This window comes from Rhipicephalus sanguineus, chromosome 1 (assembly GCF_013339695.2).
Source record: "Rhipicephalus sanguineus isolate Rsan-2018 chromosome 1, BIME_Rsan_1.4, whole genome shotgun sequence".
NCBI lineage: Eukaryota > Metazoa > Arthropoda > Arachnida > Ixodida > Ixodidae > Rhipicephalus > Rhipicephalus sanguineus.
The window spans coordinates 110340563-110365662 of record NC_051176.1 but is presented as its reverse complement, the minus strand read 5'-3'; the positions used below and the strand labels follow the sequence as shown (position 1 = coordinate 110365662).

Here is a 25100-nt window from a genome sequence, read left to right as displayed (position 1 = left end):
ACTGCAGCCTGACTGCATGGATAGGCATTTTCGAAACTGCAAGCTAGTAAAATTGGAACAATGGTACATCAGCATGTTCTAACAGTGCTGTAATGTTATTTCAGGAGTACTCAAGTTTTTTGGTAGCATGGGCGTGACCAGTCCACAGCGGCTGCTACTTGATTACCCTCAAGTGTTGGGATTTATCTTCGATAGTGTTCAGAGTGATGACCCGGCATTCCAGGTGGTTGCTGCTGAAACAGTAGGCATCATCAGCTCCACCATACAAGGAAAACGCGTCCTTCAGTCACACGGTGGGTGCTGCCAATGAAGGCGTTAAACAGGGTGCATTTCTTCACTATTTTAACTGCGTGTGATCCACAAGGCCAGATTGAATATTCGATGAATGAACTTTTAAAAAAAAGAAGAAAGAAAAATGCGCACACGTAAAATTTTATATACTGATGTAGTGAGCGGTTGTAAAAGATACCTCGCTGGAAGGCTACGATTATTACCGTGCATATTATTGTCATTTAACTTATTTTTGGCCTCCGTGCATGCTATAATCACAAAACCTTGCTTTCTTAACTGGTGTGAAATTCCAGCATGGTTCAACAGACACACTATGCTGTAAAATCTGTGCGAAAAACCGATCAGTACTGTCGTCGCGTGACGTATTAAGGGGCACAAGCCGGCAGTCCTGCAAGGCATGTTCATCCGGCCAGTGGGGAGGCAGAGGATGAAAGATGTGAAAGCTGCGAAAAGCAGACACTCAGCAGAAACGTGACCACGCCGCACCATTTGTGCCATGCCTCTGGTTGAAGAAGATCCTTTAGCGGTGCTGATTTACCATACGGAAACTCTTTGCATAATATATACCGGGTCTGTTTGTGTACAGTAAGCTGCACATTGTGCAAAAGGTGGCTTGTACTTTGCTTGCATTAAATTTCATCAATCCTAACACCGCGACATTAACCGCTGCTGTCCACAAGCTTATGCATTCTTCCCATAACAGTATAAGAGAGTTTTAGTTTGTCCACAAACTTCCTAGCATCAGTGTTTTGCCTGATTACCATAGCCACAAACCTGAATGGCCTGGACAGCTGGTGCCATCTGATGGTGGAGAGATAATTAGGTGGAGTTATTAATGGTTATGTTCTGTACATACGTAATATGTTATAATTAGCTTTCAAAGTGTTATAATGTCAGCAAATTATTTTTGTACATATACTTATTGCTTCTTTTTTTGTCCTTATGTATAATCAATGGCTATGCTTTGTACATACATAATGTTTTATATAATTAGTTTTTAAAATGTTATAACGTTAGTAAAACATTTTTGTTTGGATACTTATTGTTTTGCTAGTGACATGCTCTTTTTTCATAATTACATTTAAAGGAATCTCAACTAGCCTTGGGCTAGGGATTCAGATGCATTTCTGCAACTATTACATTTTTGCAAATTGTTTTATGTCAATAAATTCAATTCGGTTCAATAAACCAGGCAAATACATAACATAAACAAATGTATTCTGCTTCTTTGCTGATGTGAATTTTTGGCAGTGGCATAATTCTAAATGCACTGGCCTTAAAACTTTCTAATGTCAAGGGCACCAGTGGGGAGCTGTCGAAGCAAACAAAATCACTGCTTTCTCGAGGCTGCAGTGGTTAGTGCATCCCCGAACACTGCATCCCCGAACACCTTTGCCGGCACTTTCGTCGCTTCAGTCTCTTTGCTCAGGCTGACATCACACACAGTATGACCAGTAATTGTGGAAAGCCAAGTGGGCAGTTCGAGGCAATCTGTGCATCTGTCAAGCCTGTAACTTTGCATAAACGACAGAAATGTGCAAAGGAGCGTACTCAATGAATTTCATTGAGATCCATAGTCCTCAAAAAATCGCCGGAGTTGGCCTTTAAACAGGACAGACAACCACTCTGAACACGAATTGAGATAACCCCACTAGTGGAAAGATTGTGTGTTGTATTGGCTAAAATGAACGGTTTATCTCATTAAACTTGGATTTATATTTTTATTTCTTCACTAAAGTCGCAAAAAATGACTTGGCGCCCCACATGGCAAAAATGTGAAGATGCGTGTGATCCCCATCGTGTGACCTTTTACTAGTGTACGGGGTTAATTGTGTCTATGTTAGTGTTGAAATGCAGTACACTTTTTTTATTATAACCTTTTCTAACTTAAAGCGTGCAGATATGCCTTCGTTTGTACTGAGCAGAACAGTGGCACCACCTTTGCTTGATGTATGATCTGTTGCTCATGAGTGGCAGCATGAAAATAGTTAGCTGAGGTCCTAGCGGCACCTTCCTACGAGTTGAAGAAGTACAAGGAGCGCCTGGCTCATGAAGCAGCAAAGGGACTTCACGTGACGAGCGTTCGGGAAACTTATTCTACCTGCTTTTTTATATTAAAAAACAGTTGAAAATGTCAAAATGAAGGTGGTTAACCACAGTGCTACTCACTCCTGTGAAAGCAGAACCTTCAGCGTAATGAACTGTTGTTCTCAGCATTGCTGGAGGAGGGACTACAACTTTTTTTAGTGGCTTCTCAGATCGGAAAATTCTGCTTACAAAATATCCATGCGCTTTTGCAATCAACCACTGCTGGTGTAACCACTACCGAGGGGGAGCTTTCCATTGCGCTGTAAAAATCTGGTTCGAGAAAAATCGGGTTGTCAGTCCCTTTGAGAAGCACTGAAATACCAAAGCATGTTAAGCACATATGTAATTGAAGCTGATCATTGTGTATTCATTTCAGGAGATCAAATGAGCCGCTACCTAAAATCATTAAGCCAAAACCTCCACAGTGGAAAGGTTGACTTCAAGGTCCGATACCTGGGTGCCCTGGCCAATGTCCTGCACGTTCAAGTAAGCTTCTATGGACACACTGCATGAAAAGAAAAAGGGGTCTCAAGGAGCTGGGGTTAAAGTGAGATTAAATGAAAAAAATTGGCTGAGGTTTAACTCTTGTGAACCTAGTTATCACCATCGAAAGGTGTGCGCGTGCTCCCTGCTCTTTCTCCTCGCACAGCGGGGAGGAGCACTCAGAGAGGTGGAGAGATGAGCCGACAAACACAGCATAGTGATGGAAAAAGTGAAACAAGCAAGGGCTGTGTTTCGATTATCATACTTGTGTAACCCTGCTAGCATTCACTGTAGACTCATGTACAACGGCAATGCTGCAACTAAATTTCCACCTCTGGGTAGTTATGGAGCCCTTTAAACCATTGCCTGGTCACGTGGCAGTGCGCTAGTGAGGCTCCGAGCGAGCGCAACTGCGGTGCCTGTCTGCAGCAGGTCATGTGACATGGCGTCCTGCCTGCCAAACTTGTGCTCTGGCGGCTCAAGGTCATTGCAACACAATGAATGACCTTGGAAGACATGGAGTACTAGAGCTTTCGCTCTAAAGGTCTGTGAAGGTGTTCCCAGTTAGTGCCCCATTGCAATCCTTTTATAATTCTAAATAGATTTGTGCATCACATAGTAGTTTAGCGCTGTTATAAACAACACCACTAAATTATCTCCAACTATCAAACTTTTTAAGGGTGCTGCAAAATTGTGATGCCTTTCTGTTGCCTGCTGCACTCACTGAGCAAAATTTGTTGCACATGTCACTATGCACAGCATGAAATGTGTTTGCACCTGGCATTTGTGTTCCATGATGCTTGCCATTATGTGGCAGATGCCAAAGAGAAGTTATGCTCACTCCTGCCATAGCCAAACAGGGCTGCAATATGAATTGTAAAGGAATGAATAAGTGAATTACTGCGCGGCTTGTACTCTGAAATTGGGAGAGTCTTGCAGCCTCAGTGTTTTAAAGGATCCCTCTCCATTGTCTGCTGAGAGGCAGTGGGTGTTGTGGATTTGTCCAGTGAGTGCCAAAGGTAATGGAGAAGGGACATGTGTGGCACACAGGTGACGGCAGTCTGGAGGCATTGCTTATGAACATCTGAGTGAAATATTGTTTATGTGCCCATCACCAAGAAATGAAAAATTTTTTCATAAAAGGGGGCTTTTCTTTTCCAGGGATATTTGACATCCACATTATTTTTCAGACAATGTTTCAGCATATAGACATGAAAAAATCATCTGTTCGAAAAATTTGAAGACTTCTTATGAGTCATGGCGTGAAAGCATTATTCAGACGCCACCTATGAAGAACTGTCTGTAAATGCATGAGATCGATACAATGGTATTTCAAGGCACTCAATATTATATTGCAACAAAAGTAATGTCGTAATACGTTCATTTGTATGTGTTATAGTAATCATTCCTAATTACTTTCTAATTAAATATCTACTTATTCTGAAGCCATTCATGCTCTGTTTCTGCATAAATAGAATGAAATCTCAGGCTAGAAATATAGTGCAAATTAGTTTTCGGTTATGTCCATGTTGAACAAAGAAAAATTATACTTTTGTCGTGGGTCGCTCAAAGCGGCACATCGAACGACTCGTCAAATATGGTAGTGCCTTCAGCAAAGTGATCATATGCAACAGTACACTGCAAAATGAAGTTAAATGAAGACAAATTTATCATGCAGGAGGTTCAATTCATCCAAAGCTCAATGTATCGTGCTCTTTCTCAGCCCCTAGTCGATACAAATAGCAAAAACAAGTGGTGTACACAATTGTATACATAACATCTCAAAGGGTTAATGTCCTATTAAACGCCTGAGCCAGCAAGCAGCAGCAGCAGCAGCCTGTGGTGTGAACGCCGCATGCCACCAACATCCTGCGTGATGAGAGACTGAGAAGCAGCTAAGCCCAGTGGGCGTGAGAGATAGATATGAAGCGTTCACAACACCTCCTAGATAGCAGGTCTGTGCATTCTGCTTTGTCTAGTTGGACTGAAATTCCCATTGCCAAGCTCAGCGTGACAAAAACAGCGATGTCAAAACTTCGGTCTAAGTAGCATGATGTCGTAGAGTGCACAGGCCTGCTTTCGAGAAGGCATTGGTTTGGGCCAGTGGGTAAGACACTCGGCTTCTGAGTGGGGTCGTAGGTTTTATTAGTATAATTATGTGGGGTTTATGTGGCAAAACCACGGTATGATTATGAGGCACGCCATAGGGAAGGACTCTGGAAATTTCGACCATCTGGTAGTTTTTGAAGTTCACTGACATTGCACAGTACACGGGCCTCTAGCATTCCACCTCCATCAAAATGTGGCTGCGACGACCGGGATCGAACCCACGACCTTCGGGTCAGCAGCCGAGCACTGTAACCCCTATACCACCATAGCGGACATGGTCGTAGGTTTGACTCACTACCACCAATGGTTTTCCTTTTGAATTTATTCTGTTTTTTATACGTTACTTTTCTTTATAGTAATTACCAAGGTGAAGTTATAATGCAAGTGAGAGCTTACGTGAACAAGGGATGCTGGGATAACACAGGCATTCTAGAGTGATGTGCCATAGCAGTGATGCCCTCTCCCATCGTGCAGCATCTAATGCACCAACACGTGTTCTGTTTCCCTGCTGTGCTCTTTCAAAGCACACACATGACGCGTCATTGCAGCCAGTGGGAATTTAGCTTCCATTTCGCTGTTACAGATGCCAGCTTATTTGCTCAATGAGCCATATAATGCTTTTGCATCAATACTTATTTCAAAAATTCACAAATTACCTGAGCTTACAAAAATTGCAGGGTCACAGTGAGCCATGTTCACAGGAAGTTAGCTAAAGGGAAAGGAAGGTCAAGAAGTAATAAATTAAGTAAGCATGGTGATACTAGCTCGTACAAGCGATGGTTCATTTATGCAGAATTGTGCAGCATGAGAGCACCTCACTGTTCTAGTTATCACCCTTGCTGGTGGTTACAGTCTCTGACATGCATGCTAGGTCAAAGGTTGGGCATGGCAACTATTCACAACTTTCCCGCAGCACCCTCTCTTACATGATTTTTTCATTCTTGCATGCACTGGTGAAATAGGTGTCAGTTGGTGTGCCAAGAATAGGTGTGAAATAAGTACAAATTCAAGCCATATGTGAAATTCTGACTCTCTGACTGAGCACCTATGTCGTCCTTCCTATTGCTCATTGTTTTGTGCTGTATTCCCAATGGAGTGTCGTGGAGCTAGGCGGTCATCATTAGAAATGTGCACTAAGATAAGTACATGGCAGAAAGAGAAGATCAGAAATACCAGCCGCTTTTTTTTTTTTTTTTTTTTTCCTGTGGTTTGTCTTTCAATACTTATTGCCAAAGATCAGTATGCTCACTTTTCCCTAGCGTGCTGTTGTTGTGAATGGCGTTTGGTGTATTCCCTCTGCAGGACAGCAGCTGTGAAGATTTGGTGAATTTGACAGAGCAGTGGTACAGCCTGCTTGGTGATCGACCCACGGACATGCTGCTCCGCCTGTGCCGGCAGCCTTTTCCTGAACTGCGTTGTGCAACCCTGGCAGTAATTGCTGAGGTGGCACGAATGCCCTGGGGTCAGGCTGCACTAGCAGCACAGCCAGGGTTTCTTGAATACCTTCTTGATCGCTCTACTGAGACTGACAAGCCATGCAAGGAGGCCAAGTTTGCTGTCGTGGCTACCTTAGCTCAGGTGCAACCTCGGGGTTTTGCTGCTGATGACTGGCAACGCATCAGGACCACCTACCAAGAGGGTCCCTTCTATATGGCCACTGAAGCAGCTGTAACCTTTGAGGGGCTCTCCTGAGATGCCCATCTATCAAGGTATTCTTAGCATCCTTGGGCTAAATTTGATTATGCTAACGCCAGGGTATGCGTGAACTGTCCTTCGTGTTCAAGTTTTCTATGTGCCAAAGTTGGTGAGACATCTTTTTATATGTACGATAGAAGCTGTGCAGTGACTGATCTGAATCCTTAACAGTTCACATTGTACGGTTGCATGGGACGCTAGAAAATATACCAAGGGATCGTACAACCGCGACAATTGACCTGCTGTGCTGAACCCATAAAAATGCCTTGAAATCACATGTAAGCTGCCCATGGTAAGCACGGCTACCCGAGTATATTGTGTTGAAGCCATGCTTAAAGTTAGGTAGCTTGGTTTTTGTTAATGTCATCTTCAGGATGTGAGGAGTAGTCGAGGTCACCGAGTATCATGCCATTAGAGCCTGTGTTTCACTGTCTTCATGTGCAATAATGACTGTATTTGTTCTCTTTTTTTCTCACTTACTTGGGGAATTATGAATTGCATATCTTCATACTTATCTTGTAAAATGCCAATGATCATTTCTGCCATCAAGGGTGGTACAGGGGTGGAAGTGCTGAACCATTCGTGCCACGCTGCGCCAATCCGCTTCTACTGTGCGATCCTGCTCCGAACGCATTATTGCGCCAAAACTGCTCCAAAGCGGTCTTCGATGACTTCATGAGCCGCTGTCATACCTAACGTGGTGCGCTCTCCAAGACGTTGGTGACTGCGCAAAAAAAAAAAAAAAAACCAGTTTCGCCGCAAGGGGGAAGCAATGAACGCGATATAGCCAGAATGTGGAATGTTATACGAAGTAAGGCTAGCAGCTAACTCTTGGATCCAGTCTCTCGGTAACTACAAGACGCTGGTGTAAGGGAATGCGGCCGCTCCAGGGAGTGGAGCAGTTTTCGTGCTGTATGTCGTCTCAGCGCGAACTAGGCGGACTGTTTGCTGATTTCTGTTGAGACAGCGCTCGCGCCAGCGCTCTCAACACGCCCTTATGATCAAAGTTCACAGTTGTTGCTCAAGCAATGCAGCGCCCCACCCCCACCCCACCGTAAGACGACGTGGCGTTTCCTCTGTGCTTGAGGAGCCATCATCTGCAGGCCTTGCATGCGGGGTGATGATATCGCATGCACCCTTCGTGCGAATGAGATGGCCGGCTCATTTCATCTCTGCTTCAGCCGTGTTCTTCCCCCGCGCTCGCGCTTTTACTCGTGCGTAGAACGTAGGATGCACGAGGCGATATCGACTTTATATGGAAAATGACGGTGACCGCGAAAATCCATTTAGAGTGTCCATGTAATTGCTAGCGCAATAAAAGTGAACATTTCAGTTCTCTCGTCCTCTCATTTGTACATGTCAGCAGTTGTGTTTTGTCAATGTTCACATTTTAAAAACATTTCTCTGAAGTGTAGTCAGGTTTAGCTATGCAGTGCATTGCATATCTCTATTTTCCTCTCATTTCTCATGTTGGCTGTGGTGCTTTAATGAGGGGAGCATAAGCTTTTTGAATTTATTTTTATAGTCTCATTGGATTTAAAATGAAGGTAACTTTTATTGGCTTATCTCCAGTCTTCACTTGTTTATGTCAGCTGCGGTGTTTTAATGAACATGAACATTTTTCATCTGTCTGAGAGGTCTAGTCAAGTGTAGCTATCCAAAGCATCGCTTATTTCTTGTTTTCTCTGAGTTACTGCTCTGTCAGCTGTGGTGTTTTAATGTTGGGAACCCATGCACACTGATATATATATATATATATATATATATATATATATATATATATATATATATATATATATATATATATATATATATTAATTTGTGGTAAGCCTGGTAAGTGGCTTAGTGTCATGCCATTGCGCCAGTGTGCTAAACAGTCAAAACCTCTGCGTGTGTGCTCGCTGCACTTTCGTACTGAGGATTACGAGACCAACCGCAACTTGGTGAAGGCTTTGAATGTGCCCATCCGAGCAAGTCTTTGCCGCAGCGCCGTTGTTGCTACTGTGGGTCCCGCTACTTTCGCTCGGCTGCTACTAGTGTCGGCGGCCGCGCAGTAAAAGCGGGCAACGTTGGGCACGGCAGCAGTGACGTATGAAAGTCGTATTTTCAGGCGGGAGATTTGAAGCGCGCTAACGCGATGCGGACCACTAAAAACGTGATTTTATTTCAAAATAAGCACCTCCTTGGCACAAAAGCAGCACTACGAGGTTTCTGGACCGCTGTTTCAACAATCAACGTCGACTTAATATTTGCCTTTAGTATCCCTTTAAAGCGCACTGCTCAAACATAAAGAAGGATGCGCGAAACGAATGCACAGTTATACACAAGACGATCGCGAACTAACCACTGTCGCAGTTGTTATTTATTTCTGTTTGAACAGCGCGCTTTTTTCGCAAACGCGGCCGCTGCAGCAAGCGAAGTGACCTTCGTACGCTCTGTAGCTTCAGCGCGGACATCGCGATGAAAGCACAAGACATACAAACCACCCCCCTCACGAGATAAGCGCGCGCGCAGGCGACCACGCCCTGTAGGGCAAAGTGCACCTGCCGTGGCAGGAGCCACACGTGCATCGCAACGAGCGGGGCGATGACATTTAAAGCGCGCTGTTAGCATACTGAAAGACGTACGCCTCGTGGCCTAACCGTCCAACGCTGCGGAGCGAGAGGTCGCCCGTTCGATTCCGCGCTTCAGAAAAAGTTTTTCTGAATTATCTTTCTTTGTGACTTTTATATATAGTAGATATATACATACATATATATATATACGGGATGCAACGTATATATACATATACGGGATGCAACGGACAGCGGCGATGGCAAAAACCAGCCGAGAGTGTCCATAGGATCGCTATCGCAATAAAACGAGAGGCTACCCTCTTGAGAAATGAGTAGCCAGAACACTGAGCGCCAGGCCGGAGTATCTTCCCTTCTGATCACAAAAACTGGTGGATGCCCAGCAGCAGTGGGAGTCGAACTCAGGACCTTGCGCATTGGGGGCGCATGCTCTAACCACTCAACTACCGCTGCAGTGAATTGGCACCGTGGTATCTGTGTGGGAACCCTGGATAGCAAGCAACTGTTCATATTATAAGGCTGCACAATCTCTCGTTGGGCCCATCCCATTGAGTGGACCGGACCATGCTCGGTGTGTATGAGGGGAGGAGGTTTGGAAGTGTGCGAGAGCCAGCCAGCCGGCTTGTCTTATTGGGTGAAAGCAGGAACACGCTTCCCCCGCATTATGTTGAGCCTGTAGAGGTTGCTACTATTGTGCTAATTGGTGGCGCCCCCCTCCTAGATGTACGTGATGTACGGAGTAGAATAAAGTTGTTGTTTGGGTTCAAAGGCGACCGGTTGTCTTACTGCGGGCTTGACAGGCGCTCATGCCATGACTGCATCGTATTCTCGAGTGAACCGATAACACTACATGGTGTCAGAAGTGGTCGAGCACCGACGTCGCGCTTACCCATCGTCCGTATCATGCCTACCGAGCAGTCCAGCCCGAAGTGAGTGGGCGTCAACCTTCAGACGCCGGAGCCGTTCGACTTCGGCAACGCTGGGACCTGGCCGACATGGAAAAGTCGCTTCGAGGACTACGCAGCCATCTCGGGTCTCAAAAATGCACCGGAGGAAACACAGGTGCGCTCGCTCTTATATTGCATGGGTCCCGAAGCGCGTCCGCTCCTGGACACATTTTCGCTTGATGCGGCGTCCCTCACTTCCTACGAGACTGTGGTAGACCGTTTCACAGAGCATTTCGTGCATCCAAGCAACGAACTATACGAGTCGTCGCGTTTTCACAGACACGTACAGCAGCCAGGCGAGAGCGTTGACGGATACTATGCCGAGTTATGCAGGATGATGAAACGCTGCGCCTATCCTTCAGTGCAAGTTGAAGAAAGGTTAGTACATGACAGATTCGTCGTTGGCTTGCGCGACTCGCGTCTTTCAGACCAGCTCTGCCGAAACGCTAAACTCACTCTCAAAGAGGCTTGAACGCAAGCACGCCAGGCGGAAGACGCGGAAAAAGAAAAGCGGCAGTCACAAGCTGGAGCAAGTTATAATAGTCCCAACGCTTTGCAAATGGACGCTACAAAGATGCAGAAGACCACTCGACGTCACCGGAACGCGAAGCCTTCTTTCGAGCATCGGAACGCAGACACGCCCACCTGCGGATTCTGTGGCCGCGCGGCTCATCCTCGAACGCAATGCCCGGCACGCAGCTCGCTCTGCAACTTTTGCAAAAAGAAGGGGCACTTCGCGGAAGTTTGTCGCTCGCGGAAATCGAAGCAAAAAGTCGGCTCCGTTCACATAAGCACCGCTGAGGCGGTGGTCAAGTCTTTATTAGTGGACGTCACCGTGGACAACTACACGATGCAATTTAAAGTTGACTCTGGCGCCGAAGTCTCTGCTATACCCGAAGACTTCCCCAAGCTTCCAGCCAAGCTGGACAAGGTTGACACTGTACTTACCGGTCCTGGAGGTCAACCATTGCGGGTACTCGGTTCATATACAGCCCAACTTCGTTGGCGCGGGAAGACGTCCTTGCAGCGACTCTTTGTCATTGAATCGCTCTCTGTCCCTCTTCTGGGACTTCCGGCTGTACAAGCCCTCGATGTTGTGAAATTCCTTGGCGGCGTGCAGGCCCCTGAGGCATCACTTCAAGTTGACCTGTTCCGCGGACTTGGCACTCTCAAGGAGGAATATCGAATCTGCTTGAAGCCTGGTGCTACACCATTCTCCCTCAGCGTGCCTCGTCGCATTCCCATTCCGCTACACGAAACCGTGAGGCGCGAGCTCAACAAGCTCGAAAGTGACGGAGTGATTCGCCGCGTCGACAATCCAACGCCGTGGTGTTCTGGACTGGTAGTGGTTCCTAAAGCGTAAAGATTACTGTCTTTGTGTTGACTTAACCCGGCTGAATGAAGTCGTACTTCGAGAACGCCACATCCTCCCAACGGTTGAACAAGTCCTCGGGCTTATCGGAGACGCAACGGTGTTCTCCAAGCTGGACGCCACAGCGAGTTTCCACCAAGTGAAACTGACTACGGACTCTCAAGAGCTCACGACCTTTATAACCCCTTTTGGCCGGTACTGCTTCTGCCGCCTTCCATTTGGTATAACCTCAGCGCCCGAGTATTTTCAGAAGCAGATGGCCAGAATTCTTGAAGGACAGGAAGGGGTAGCCAATATGATCGATGATATACTCGTTTTCGGACGCACTAGAGAGGAATATGAGGTCCGACTGAACCAGGTTCTGTCCCGTCTTGCTGAGGCTGGGGTCACGCTGAAAAAGAAGAAATGCTTATTCGGTGTGTCGGAAGTGCCGTTCCTTGGAGTAATCGTGTCCGCTCAAGGCATCAAGCCGGACCCAGCCAAGGTAGCAGCTGTCAAAGCCATGGAAGCTCCAAAAGACGTTGCAGGCGTCAGGCGTCTTCTCGGGATGATCAATCATCTAGCTAGGTTCTTGCCACACATCTCTGAAATAACCGCTCCAATCAGAGCCCTCCTCAACAAGTCTTCAAGTTGGACTTGGGAGCACGAACAAGAGGCCGCATTTGTCAGGGTGAAGGAGATACTGTCATCCGATAGGTGTATGGCCAAGTACAATCCGTCGTATGCCACCACTGTCTCAGCTGATGCTAGTTCGTTTGGACTTGGGGCAGTCCTACTGCAGACGCAGCCATCAGGCGAGCGCCGTCCTGTCGCTTTTGCTTCCAGAGCAATGACAAAGACGGAGCAGAGATACAGCCAAACTGAAAAGGAAGCATTGGCTATAAACTGGGCTCTCTGGAGGTTCGACGAATTTGTGCGTGGCATCCCACTGGATGTTGAGACAGATCACCTACCCCTCGTCTCTCTTTTTGGTAAGATGGAGCTCGACATGTTGCCTCCTAGAATACAAAGGCTGCGAATTAAAGCAATGCCTTATCAATTTAAGGTACTTCATGTGCCTGCTAAGCTTTTGGCTACAGCGGATACTCTCTCTCGCATCAACAATCCGAATGAATCTTCTACGGATGCTGTGCAAATCCTTACCACAGAAACTGTGGCTTGCACAACCCTTGATGTGATGGAGCTCTATGTTGCAGAAACAGTGGCTGCCACGTTTGAAGTTTTGCCCCTAAATGTGCAGGAAGTTCGTCGAGCACAAACTTCGGATGGTGAATGCACTACATTAATCTCCTTCTGTCAGTGGGGGTGGCCTCGGAAAAACAAGCTGCCATTGCACATCTCCAAGTATTCCTCGGTGATCGATCAGCTTTCTGTTTGCGACGGCGTACTGCTGAAAGGTACCTGTTTGGTGATCCCATCGTCCCTTCGATCTACAGTCTTGGCACTACTACACGAGGGACATCAAGGCTATCACAGAAGCAAAGCCTTGGCGCGAGATTCAGTATGGTGGCCTGGCATCTCCAATGACATTACCTCTCTGGTCGCCAACCGTGAGACATGCGCTATCACACGAGTTAACTTCGCTGAGCCACTTGTACCGACACCTCTGCCAGATCGCCCATGGCAACTTCTCGGCATGGACCTATTTCACTTCTGTGGGCAAACTTTCCTCCTGATAGTTGATTACTACTCCAGGTACCCAGAGGTGATAACCTTGAGGAGCACAACTGTGCAAGTTCTCGTGGATGTGCTAAAGAGCACGTTCGCCCGCCATGGGATACCGGAGGAAATTCGGTCTGACAATGGCCCGCCATTCTCGTCACGAGACTTCGCAACCTGCGCTTCCTCGTATGGCTTTGTCCATACGACAAGCAGTCCCCACTACGCCCAATCAAATGGGGAAGTGGAGAGAATGGTCAGGACGGTCAAAAAACTCTTCACCAAGGCAAAAGACCCTCACATGGCTCTCCTATGTTACAGGGATACCCCAGGCATCAACGGTTTTAGCCCAGCTCAGCTCTTGATGGGTCGTCGGCTAAGGACCAAAGTCCCTAAGAAGGAAGAATTGCTACATCCAAGCGTGCCACCAAAAGACACAGTAGCGTCGAGGAACGCATCCTACCAAAGAAAGCAGGAAAGGAACTACAATCGGCGTCATCGGGCCAGGCATCAAAGGCAGCTTCCTGTAGGACAACAAGTCTGGGTGCGGCTAGAAAATGTAAAGGGAACTGTGTTAAGCCCAGCACAGAGACCTAGGAGCTACATAATAGAAACAGGACAAGGCGGTATCTTGCAGCGTAACAGGTGTCACCTTGTCCCCTTTGTTCCAGCATCATCGTTGCCACCACAAGCTTCATCAGAAGCAACCGAGCCACAGCCGCAAGTAGCTCAACCATCTCAAGGTCCTCCAAGTACCACGGTAACGACGAGCGACTCGGGACGGGCTGGTGATGGTGGTGACGGTGGTGATAGTGATGGTAGTGTTGGTGGTCGCGATGGTGTTGTGTGCATGCGTAGTGGCCGACGCGTGGTCCCACCGGACCGTCTGAACTTATGACTGCCGAACGTGCAGAAAGGGGGGAGATGTAGAGGTCGCTACTATTGTGCTAATGGGTGGCGCCCCCCTCCTAGATGTACGTGATGTACAGAGTAGAATAAAGTTAGTTGTTGTTTGGGTTCAAGGGCGACCGGTTGTCTTACTGCGGGCTTGACAGGCGCTCATGCCATGACTGCGTCGTATTCTCGAGTGAACCGATAACACTACAGGGCCGACCCTCAGTTTTTTTCTTCTTCTTCTTTTTATGTTAAGGCGCAGCCCCAGCAAGCCGGTGGTGCTTTACACAGGCCGCTTACTGCTTGATTGCGCGAAGCGTGCCTTCTTCATCGTTCTGTAGTTCACTTCAAGCGCTTATACACAGTTTGCTCGACTTGGAAGCTTGATCTGTTCATCGCCCACGTGTTGCAATAGTCTCTGTCATTCAAGGAGTAGTTTGACATCCTGCATAAGGTGGACAAAGATCCGAAAAGAAAGTCAACTGACCATGCCAAGAATTCAAGTTTCACACTGTCCACTCAGTGCATGATTGTCAGTGAGCATGACCAGATTGTGAAAATTTTGCAACGCTAAAGAAGCAAAAACTGCACATTGTGTGCAGCTCGAAGTATTGTTAACAGGGTTTAAAGGGGTCATGAACCACTTTTCTAAGTAATGATCTAATGACCTCAGTATCGGAGCTTACTGCCTCCCGAATCGTTTGCCGCAAAAATTTCTCGAATCCGTCAAGAATGAGCGGAGTTACGGGGGTTTGGCACACACTCTCAGCGCTTTCTCTCTTTTCTCGTGCCGACAAGCGCACTGGAAGCTAGACAGGGAGGGATGGCACGGGGGTAAGAAGTTACGTCAGCGCGCGTCATGAAACGCGATCGCTCTCCCGCTGTGATTCGTATGCGCGAGTGCGGCTACTGTGTAAATTTAGCAGACTGAGGAGTGCGGCGCGGGCAAGTGGCGGCACCCCGTGGCAAGAAGCACATCTCATCCGGCTATTGGCCAATAATCTCTTGCGACGTAAACTGGCAGATCCGCAACGTCAACGTGCAGACGCCCAGCCCACCGACAAGAGTGAGAACCGGCCTCTGTTTGAAAAGAGGGCGCCTGAGGAAACGGCAACTTCGCGCTCCGCTTGTGGCCTTTACGCGCCGCGCACGACTGTAATATTTTGCAGAGCATTTCATAGCCGTGTCAGCTTTCCGCGGGATGTGTTTTTTCAACAAGCCCAAGGGGTGCTTCATGACCCCTTTAAAAGGGTGATGGCGGTGGGAGTGAGCATCGATGGGTGTGATGGGAGTGAACATCGCTGGGAAAAGATAGGAGTGAGCTGAAAGTTACTACTTGCACCAACGAAGATTTCGGCACTGCCGAAGACAACCGCATGACCTGTGGTTTGCATACCATGGAGGACATTGCCAGAGAGCATTCCACATCAAAGCCTGATGCCAGCTTTGACCAACGAGCAAGGATACGACGCACGCTGCAGCACCAACAAACGCAACAGCTGCCACAACATCCAAAGTGCAACATGTGCTTGACATACGAAAACATTGGTGAGGTTATGCATTTGAGAAGGCAATTGTTGAAGGTTTGGGCTAGAAGAAAACGCAGATGGATATGAGGAATTTTTTTGGCAGCAAATAAATTCAGTTTTGGAATTTCATGTATGTTTTGATGATATGAATTTAGTCATACAAATATTTCAGGTGACCTCGTGGAATTCATATCACTAAAGTTTCACTGTAATTAAATTACAAGCATGATCATGCAGTAATATTTAGGGTTAACGAATTCGTGCCCATTTTATGATTTTACAAAATTTGTATGATGTTTTTTTTTTAATAATATTCATGAAAGATGTTGGACTATGGGAGCAGTTCATGATGGCAAAAATCCACATCAAAAAAGAAATTATGATGGTACCAGCTGTGCCACCTTTTCATGGCAATGCAAGATTCCGTGTACAAGTGGGCCACATGCTTCGTGCAAGTTGACGCTGTATAGTTTTTAAAGCAGGGGAATTGGCAATAGCGAAGGCACTGAAGTCACCATAATTTGAAAACACAATGTAGCTCGCCATTCACTGCTATGCCAAGCTTGCTACTGCTTCTGTCCTTCGTCTAAAACTTAATCATTAAAATGTGTATACAGGTTGTCCCACATAACTTGAGCCAAGACTTCGAAAATGAAAGGCACTTGAGAGACGAATTGAACCAAACATATACTACTCGCACTAGCCTATAGATACTCAGGCTATTTTTTATTTTCCCCTAAACTAATTAATTATCTTTAATTACCTAACTTTTTAATCATTGGCTGAAAACCCAAAATATGAACACTGAGCTGTAGAGCAATTTCAGAAACCACCGACTGAACGGTTTCCCGTACGATACGTCTTGCGCAGTTATTTTTTTTCGCGTTGTAAAGAAAGCCCGCGAAATTTGAAAAGAAGCCAAGTGATGGACCACTAGCACACTGCTATAGTGCTGCTCTCAAGTGCGCAACCAACGAAGGAGGTCGTCTGCGGCTGCCACGGGGAAGCGACAGGGTGCTTTGAAGGTGGCCGATGTTTGAGCGTCCGTCTTTCGTTGAATGACGGTGCAAATGCACGCTGCTGGCCGAGCGCTGCCGAGATAAACGTCCAGAGATGCGCTTCTGGGTATTGTTAATAAACGTCCTAGGATACTGCCATCGTTCCTGTGCATCAACCATGTTTTCTCCTTCTAGTATCTCCTGGATGATGGAAGAGCGGAGAGCTGCGAGACCTTCTTGAAGAAGAGTGCCGTGCACTGGAAGCATTTTTGTAATGAAAATTCAGCAACTGGTGACGGATACGACGAATACGACCTGTTTTTTCAGTTGCCTCAAGCCTCTCCTCCTCCATCCTCTGAAGTGCAACAGTGGGTCAGCAATCTCGGAACTGATATCAGCGAGCTGGCGAAGTTCCCCAAGATCAACAAGATTTTTATCGAACAAAATATGGGGATTCCACCCAGCGCGCCGGCTGAACGTCTGTTAAGCAAAGGACACGGCATATTCTCCATCAAGAGCGGAAAACTCTCCGATGCCAAGTTTGAGAAACAACTCCTTCTAAAGTGTAATGAGTTTTGCAAATAAATTATCTTTTCACCAACAGTGCATGAACAAAAAAAAAGGTCGATGCGAAGAAATGAGGCGTACACAACTATTGCTTGTGTTGGGCCCCTTTTTAGGTTTCCTTCGTCTAGGGTTTTTACCACGTCCAATTTTGACTACTCGCATGCCTTCGTACATTTTTATTGAATAAATTCTATCATTAGGTTTGTGATCTATTACTTATTTTATACAGTAACGGAAGAGTAACGACGTTACTTTTTCACAGTAACTGTAACTGTAGTAGGTTACTTTTGTAAACTCTAACTGTAACAGAGTTACCTTTTACTGGTAGTGTGCCCATGACTGCCCCACACCGTGTAAATAGTTTTCTAACAACTGCTACTACTACCTCATTCTTAACTATAACATTATTAAATCAAATAAATACAGTTTCTAACTTTTTGTAGGGCGGCAACCTTTTACTTGATTGATTGCATTCATTGAGAAGTATGTGAATGTGCTTGAGCAAACCGCTATGTATTTTTTTTTCATAAAAATTGGTAGTACTGTTCATTCTAATAAACTTAAGAGGAGGTCATGAGGGGCGCTTGTTTCAGTGCGATACTACGGTTAGGATTTATCAATAATTCCAACTGCGGCAGCGGTCAGTGAAATTTTGCTGAGAATGGATGGAGCCGCAGCATGAGTATACTAGTGTCTCGGTCATGCTTCTCGACAGCGGCAAATTTAATGTTAAAGAACTTGTCATACGAGACACGAAGCCTTCGATTACCACGAATTTCGTTAAACACAGCGAATATTTCAGGCACAAAGGACCAGTTAATTATCCACTGATTCCACTCCTGCGCCAACTGCGTCAAAGTGCGCCAAATTGTATTTACTGTGCCATCCTGATAATATCGACGAAATTTGCGCCAAACTGCGCCAAAGTCTCGGGTTTGGGGGCGTCTATCACCGGCAATCGCTCCGCCGGCGCGTCAGAACATGTGCAGCTCGATCTTGGGGCTGCCAACAAAGTCGCAATCATGGACCAAGAATTATTCCGCTGAATAAATAGCGCTCGCGCGTGCGTTCCGAGTAAGCCACGATGCCATGCACGGTGCCGACGCAGCTTCTGTTCTGCAAGTCGGCTCGACAGCAAAACGCGCTCTCCGCAGAGGCTCGTGACGTCTAGGCCTATCGGTAGCGAGAAAGTGCGACGGCGATTCATCGGCGGACATCGTCTGTTCCAGAAACGCTGCTGATAGCTCGTTTCAAGCGTCGCACGGCACGTAAGGAAAGCAATGTTCAGTAATAACTACATGAGTGCCGCTAAAATGTCTGTCACTTCTGTTTCCGGACATCGCGGAATGAAATCTGGGATCGCTCGCAGTGGATATATAGGACAATATCGAATTTTCCTTTGCTTCGCGTTTATGGGAGCACGCGAACGGTGGAAACGCGTTGACACTTTTCCTCAGATATACTTTATCCATGGATCTTCATCTAGAACAGCTTTTTCGTAATTCCTTCCGCCAGCACGTCCGAGTTTGTAATCACTCTGCGGTAAATACCCCCTAAAAGGCCCTGCCGTTTCGAGCTCACGTGCTAGGGTTCCAATTCGAATGTTTTGCTTTCTTTTTTTAAAAATGTCATCTCATTAGTAAAATCATATCTCCTGGTCGGAGCAGCGGCAAATGCGCAGCTGTCAGTAGCGGGCCCGTCGCTGACGGCCCACAGTGAAGCGGCTACGCCATGTTACACGTCCGCCCCTCGCTTTCAGGGGTCAATAGCTAACGGTTAAAAAAACTCAGTTTCGCTTAAGAGCGAAGCAATAAATGTGATACCAAAAAATTGTATTGTGAAACGAAGTAAGACTAGCAGCTAACTCTTTTGGATCCGATCTCTTGTAACTCAACAAAACGCTGGTTTAAGGGAATATGGCCCCTCCAGGAACCGAAGCGTTTTCTTGCTCTGAGTTCTCTAAACGCGAAGTAAGCGTTGAGAGCACAGCAAGTTTACGAGCCGTCTCCTGATGCCTCGAGATAGCGCGCGCGCAAGCGACTGCGCCCTTCGAACGATGCGCCCCCCCCCCCCCTTCCGCTCCCCTGGCGTCCCTTCATGCTCCTTACGAAAGACGGGCGGGGCATTTCCTCTCTGTTTGATGAGCAATCGACGGCAGGCCCGCACGCGGGAAGATGTTATCTCATGCGCTGTCCGTGCGGCGGAGACAGACGGCCGGCTAGTTTAATCTCCGCTTCAGCCGCGTTCGTCGCCAGCGCTCGCGAGCTTTTATCTGGGGCTAGAATGCGCGTGGTGATGTTATTAATTTGGACTTTATACGGAAAATTACGGCGACGGCAAAAATCCGCCGAGAGTGTCCATATAATTGCTATCGCAAGGGTCAATGTACGGGGCAGATTTTGCGCTCCCCCCTCTTAGGTGATTAGGGGGGGTGCCCCCCCCCCCGCCCCCCCTGTGCGCACGCCTATGCTCCTGAGATGATTTTTTCCATGAGATTTGCAATGAATCGAAATATTTCTAGCCTTCATAAGAGCCCCATAATAATACTCAGGTGCTTGAATGTTAATGCAATATGCTTCTGTATTGCACTCCAGGATGTAAAATTCGCTGCTCCAAAGTGCTACCAGATGCAAAATTATCTGCTCCAAAGTGCTCCAAGATGAAATATTTGCTGCTCCAAAGTGCTCCAAAACGGAAATTTTGCTGCTCCAAAAATTGCTCCATATCAGAAGTCCTCGGTAGCATCACTGATTATCAAATCCCGTATTTTTCCCACAAAATAGTAGCCGAAAGATTCTCTTGATGTAGCATGGCAGTATTTACTTTACCATATAACATAGGCATAGGTCAGACTGAAACCGCGAACGTCATCAAAACAGTTTTTTATAGTAAAATAAATTGTTTGGAATATTTACACACTTCCATGCAATAATTAAAACGTCATGGAGAAATCCACATTTAATTACAGATGTGAACTGTATTGCGGACAAATTTGATGTGACTGACGGTCACAGGACTGAGCAAATTGAGGGTTGGGCGTAAGAAAACGAGCAGTACAATAATTTCATCTTCTGAATTTTATAAATAAACATGCATTCATGTCTACATATATAATTATCATGAGACATGGTACGACCGTACAGCTGCTCCATATTAGAAAAATTAATATGTGCATTCAAAAATGTGTCTGGGACTGGTAACTGCTCCACACGGCTCTTTTGCTGCTCCCAAGTGGCCTTTTATCTGCTCCGGAAGCTGCGTCAAAATGGCTTCAATCAATCACATCACTGCTTGAACCAATAGACCTTTTTTCAAACTCACGTGACCTCTTAACCATGGCTGGCCAAAGAGCCTGGATGAAAGCGCGCTGGTTTTGTTATCGTCTGCTACCACTAGGTATTTGAATGGCTGCCGTGACAGATGCCAGCATCACAAAGCATTTCATGGCTTTTTTAGGTCAGCAATGAGCGTGCAAACTTCCTGATTTCTTCCTATTCATGCTACTGTTCTATCATCGTGCTTAGAAGCTCGAGACATCAAGTAAATCAGCAGTTTATTGCGTCATTTGTTACTGAAAGTATGTCACCAGGGCGGGCATTTTTTTCTTTAAGATAGATTTTGCACTTACTGCAGCTGCGTTGCTCAAATATTGCAGAATGTTCCCGTATTATCGTCACGACCTTTTTAAATAGCACTTGGCGTCATTACTTACCTAGTTTCTCAAGAAAAAAAATTTGAAATTGGACTGTGTCAGTGCTTTGCAAACACGCCCAACCAGTTCCTGGACTCTAATCTTGAAGGTGACATTTTTACCTCTACAGATGTTAAAAAAAATGACAAATTTCACCTAAGATCTGCGTATTATGGTTTGAATCTTGCAATGTTACTCTTAATATAGTTAACTGTTTTATTTGAGAGAAAAAGGCGCTCAATAACCTTTGCCTGCAATCAGTGCACCGAGTTTGAGTGCTGTGCCTAATTAGGCGTTTGCATAGTGGTAAAGCCTAGCCTTCAAGGTAGCAGACTTGTCGACCACCATTTCTGTGCTCCTACCGCAGGCTGAAGACTGTAAAATCTTTCGTGAAATATTCGCCAAAGGTTCAACAGTATGCGTGCTAATGTGCCCCTCACCCGATCACCGCATAAGGTAGGAAAAAATTGTGTAAAAAAATTCAATTCCACGCGACGCCTTCACCTTCTAGTGGACGTTTGCTGGCCGACGTGCCCTCTCACCAAACTTCGCCACCAGGGGAAAGCACGACGCTGCATGTCTGGAAAAAGGTCCATTGTGAAATGGCGACCTAAGTTTCAAACGTTGCACAGTGTGCCATTAGAATATTTGTTTGCGTACACTTGCAATCTTCATTGCAATCGTGAGCAGACTTGCCGTCATGTCTACTTGGTGCAAAACCGTAACTTGAGTTTTCACTGTCTGACAAAGCAGCTTAGGCAGTGCAGCTGTAACAAAAATTTGCTCATGGCTGGTGAAGTGGCTTGTGACAAGTTGCCACAGGAAGTTTCCTGTCAATATCTTCATACATGTCAACTTCCTCCATTACGGATAATGAGGTTTATACAGATGTCCGTAGAAGCAGAGCTTGACGTCGAATGCAACCCTCTGCACATCAGAAGAAGTGGCTCAATGCTCATCAGAAGCAACATAAGTTAAAACATTTTGTCCAGCAGCTTGAATTGACGATACCCTGCAAACAAATGTGCTAATTCGTGTGATAAGCTGCATATGTATCTTGTTATTGTCCTGAGGCCGCACGCTTGCACAGAAAGCCACCAACAAGCCATCAATAGTATCTGTAAAAAGCCATTTACTGGTCCATAAGAGGCATTTCACTTAGGCTTATTTTGCATAGACCTGATCACGACACAGTCAAACCCACATATAATGAATTATTGTGTATATTGAACAGTTGTAAAATCACCTTGAATATATCTTTGATATATAAGATATTTTATATATCAAATTACCTATATGTAGACCTTTTTTGTTATCCCCTTCAGGTTCTATATATCCAAGTTCAACTGTATTTGTCACTGATAACATGGTATATGCTTATAGTGAAGGTATTTAAATGTTGGCTGCGAGATTGTTATAATGTTCAGTTCCTTTTTGTCTTCTCTGACCTTTTTTTTTTCTTCTTTTTAATGGCAACCCATTGCCAGCTCAACACTTGCATGCTGACGTTTCCTGACATTGGCCTTGGTTGCATTTTTTGCTCTGCAGGAGCAGTTGTCAGGAGTATCTTAATGGACAGTATGACGTCCACACAAATTTATGGAGAAATGTCACATTGTGTATAGATAAAATGTTATCCACCATTGCAAACTAGATCATCAACTGTAGCACCATGTAAGAGGGTTGTTCATAAAGTTTTAAGGTTTTCTGGGAAAGAACAAATTCAGCCATGAATGTCAAACCTAATTTTACTTATTTTTCATGTGATTATCACCTAAAGCCATTTTCTTTTGCCAGTGGTGTTTGTAGCGGAGACTTGTGTTATAGGTCATTTTGTCAGCTTAGTGATCATTCCATTCTGTTTTGTCAATCACTTCATATTCAAAGCATTTTCCACATAATTGGCTTTTTGTGTGAGGTAGGAGGAAGAATCTACTAGGTTTCCTTTCATAGATCTTTTATATCTCACTGAAGTGACCGCTCGTTAAAAGTAAGAAAAGTTATTTGTAGAAGAAATGTCTTTCAGCGCTCGTTTTTCCCACACATGATAACCCAGCGGAATCAGCTACCACAGCAAACTGCGGATTGTTGTAATGAAGCATCATTCAGAGCATTACTGTTGGATGTATAATGGCATGAACATTTTTGTTCTAGTTCTGTTGTGTTAATTTTGTTTGCTCAGTTCTCTATTTGTAAGAGCATATGTAACCCTGTGTATTACCTCCGTAATAATGCCTTCGGGCACTGCAGGTATTCGAAATAAATAAATAAATAAATAAATAAATAATAAATAAATAAATAAATAAATAAATAAGTTATTAAATGTATGGTCCGGTGAATGTGGTCGATGGGGCAATATATTATAGCCTAATGGAGCAGCATGTGTTACCATTGCCAGTACAGAGTGATAACTGTTATGAAGCAAATGTGTACCTTTCGTGGGCCTGCTTAATGATTTATCATGATAGCCTTTTGCAACACTGTTAGAAGCTCAAGATAACATTCTTCCATGGCAGTTTGGCCTTTCCTGGCATAATCTGGGTGGGAAACACCATGGCAATATTGCTCAGCATGACCTTGCACAATGATGGCAATCTTGACTTTTTTGGGCTATGGTGAGTGTACTTGCTGCCATTGTTTGCTTTGTAAGCTTTTCTATGAATAGGAACAGCATGTACAGTCCTTATGGACTGAAATGAAACAATTTAAGGCTATGTAATTCATGTGCATTTGTTTCCATCGCCTTCAGTTCGTGTTGTATTGGCGTAATGTCAACTCGAACATTTACGTCAGAGCCAACCTTACCTTTAACGGCCAGTTTCGTAGTGACATGACACAATGATCTCGAGCAATTATGCATACCAGTCATTGTACTGAAAGTTTTAATGTTGCGTTTCAATCTGTGAGGACTGTACGTAGTGCTGAAGTGTTAAGAGGAGTCGTCAGAGCCACTTTCACACAGCTGCAGCATTTTCATGCCTGCTTCTATCTGGTGATCTAGTGTCTTGTAACAATAGAAATCCCATCAGCAACAATAGAAATCTGTGCTCTGCAACATTAAAGGGGCCCTGCAGCACTTTTGCAATATAGTCGGAAAACGCTGCTGGTCAGTAGTCAAGGCTGCTGTAAACATGTGAGCCAAATATTATTGCACTGCATGCAGTGGGGAATTTACAGTCTTGTTTCGGAAACAGCCAAAAATCGCTCACTCTCTTCTCAGCAAACAACATAGATGAAGAGACCGGCCTCATAGACAAAGAGAAAGACACAGCCATTAGCTGATTTTGTTTGATATTGTTTTATTTTCTCCTAAGTTCATGTGATGCGGTGCCGGGTGTACTATACCCATGCTATTTCAAACATTACGTGCCTGAGTTGGTCAAATGTCTCATGCTGAGCCCACTATGACAGTACTTACCAATGCATATTGTTGTTTCCAAAACCACCAGAACACTTGCCATTGCACGCTTTGTCTCTTTTACACACTTCGCAAGCAAGACACCTTTCCAGGCACTGCATGGCATTTAGCTAATTGAATTTACTTTGAAAGCTGCTATCCGAATATGGCTGCTATTCATCAGTCAAGCTCTAACATTGGACAAAGTCGATGTGCACCAGACACTCACACAGCTCTGTCAGGCTTCCGCACAGCTGTAGCATTTCTTGTGCCGCATAGTTACTGCGCCTACCATGCGGTGCTGTCATGTGCTGGCAGCGCGCTTGTCATCATACTGGAAGTGTGTGAACACACTCGAAGAAAAAAATGAAAAAAAAAGAAGAGAAAATGCTCATGGTCATGGCGTACTCTGGCGTAGCTTCTCTTTGCTCCTTTGTCATCCTCTCCCCCACCGCTTGTGTAGATTCCAGCACGCTCGTCGGGACGAAAGAAGGGATAAAGCGCTCAGAGTGTGCAACAAATCCCTTTAGCTCCACCCTTCCTTGACAGATGCGAAACATTTTTGTGGCAAGCAATCCCTGAGGCAGTAAACTCCGACAGTCAGGTCATTCAGTGATTACTTAGAAAAATTTTTCAGGCCCCCTTTAAATATGCGCAGGTTGCTTTGGAGGATGCTGTGTGCTGTGACCCTAGACTCATATTAATCAGCTGCACTAAGCCCTAAGCACTTTTCTGCCTCTTGCCGAATCCCTGTCTTCATTTGCATGCCAATGTGTGGTTTGTCACTGATTAACAATTGGTCACTCA

At 45.5% G+C, this 25100-nt stretch overlaps 1 protein-coding gene across 3 annotated transcripts in view; it reads left to right on the top strand.

Annotated features, from left to right (window-relative positions):
* The window catches only part of LOC119395880 (26S proteasome non-ATPase regulatory subunit 5), a 53425-nt gene that overhangs the window by 22259 nt on the left and 6066 nt on the right, over positions 1-25100 (top strand). Inside the window, exons 5-8 of one of the 3 annotated variants that reach the window (XR_005184354.2) lie at positions 105-293; positions 2756-2865; positions 6274-6680; positions 23413-23511. Coding sequence is in view for 1 of the 3 variants with exons in the window: in XM_037662887.2 (XP_037518815.1) it covers positions 105-293; positions 2756-2865; positions 6274-6663 (689 nt within the window). In the remaining 2 variants the exon portion in view is untranslated. Of the gene's footprint in view, positions 1-104; positions 294-2755; positions 2866-6273; positions 6681-23412; positions 23518-25100 lie in introns of all 3 variants that reach the window. The other 2 variants (XR_007416117.1, XM_037662887.2) reach the window with 2 other exon arrangements.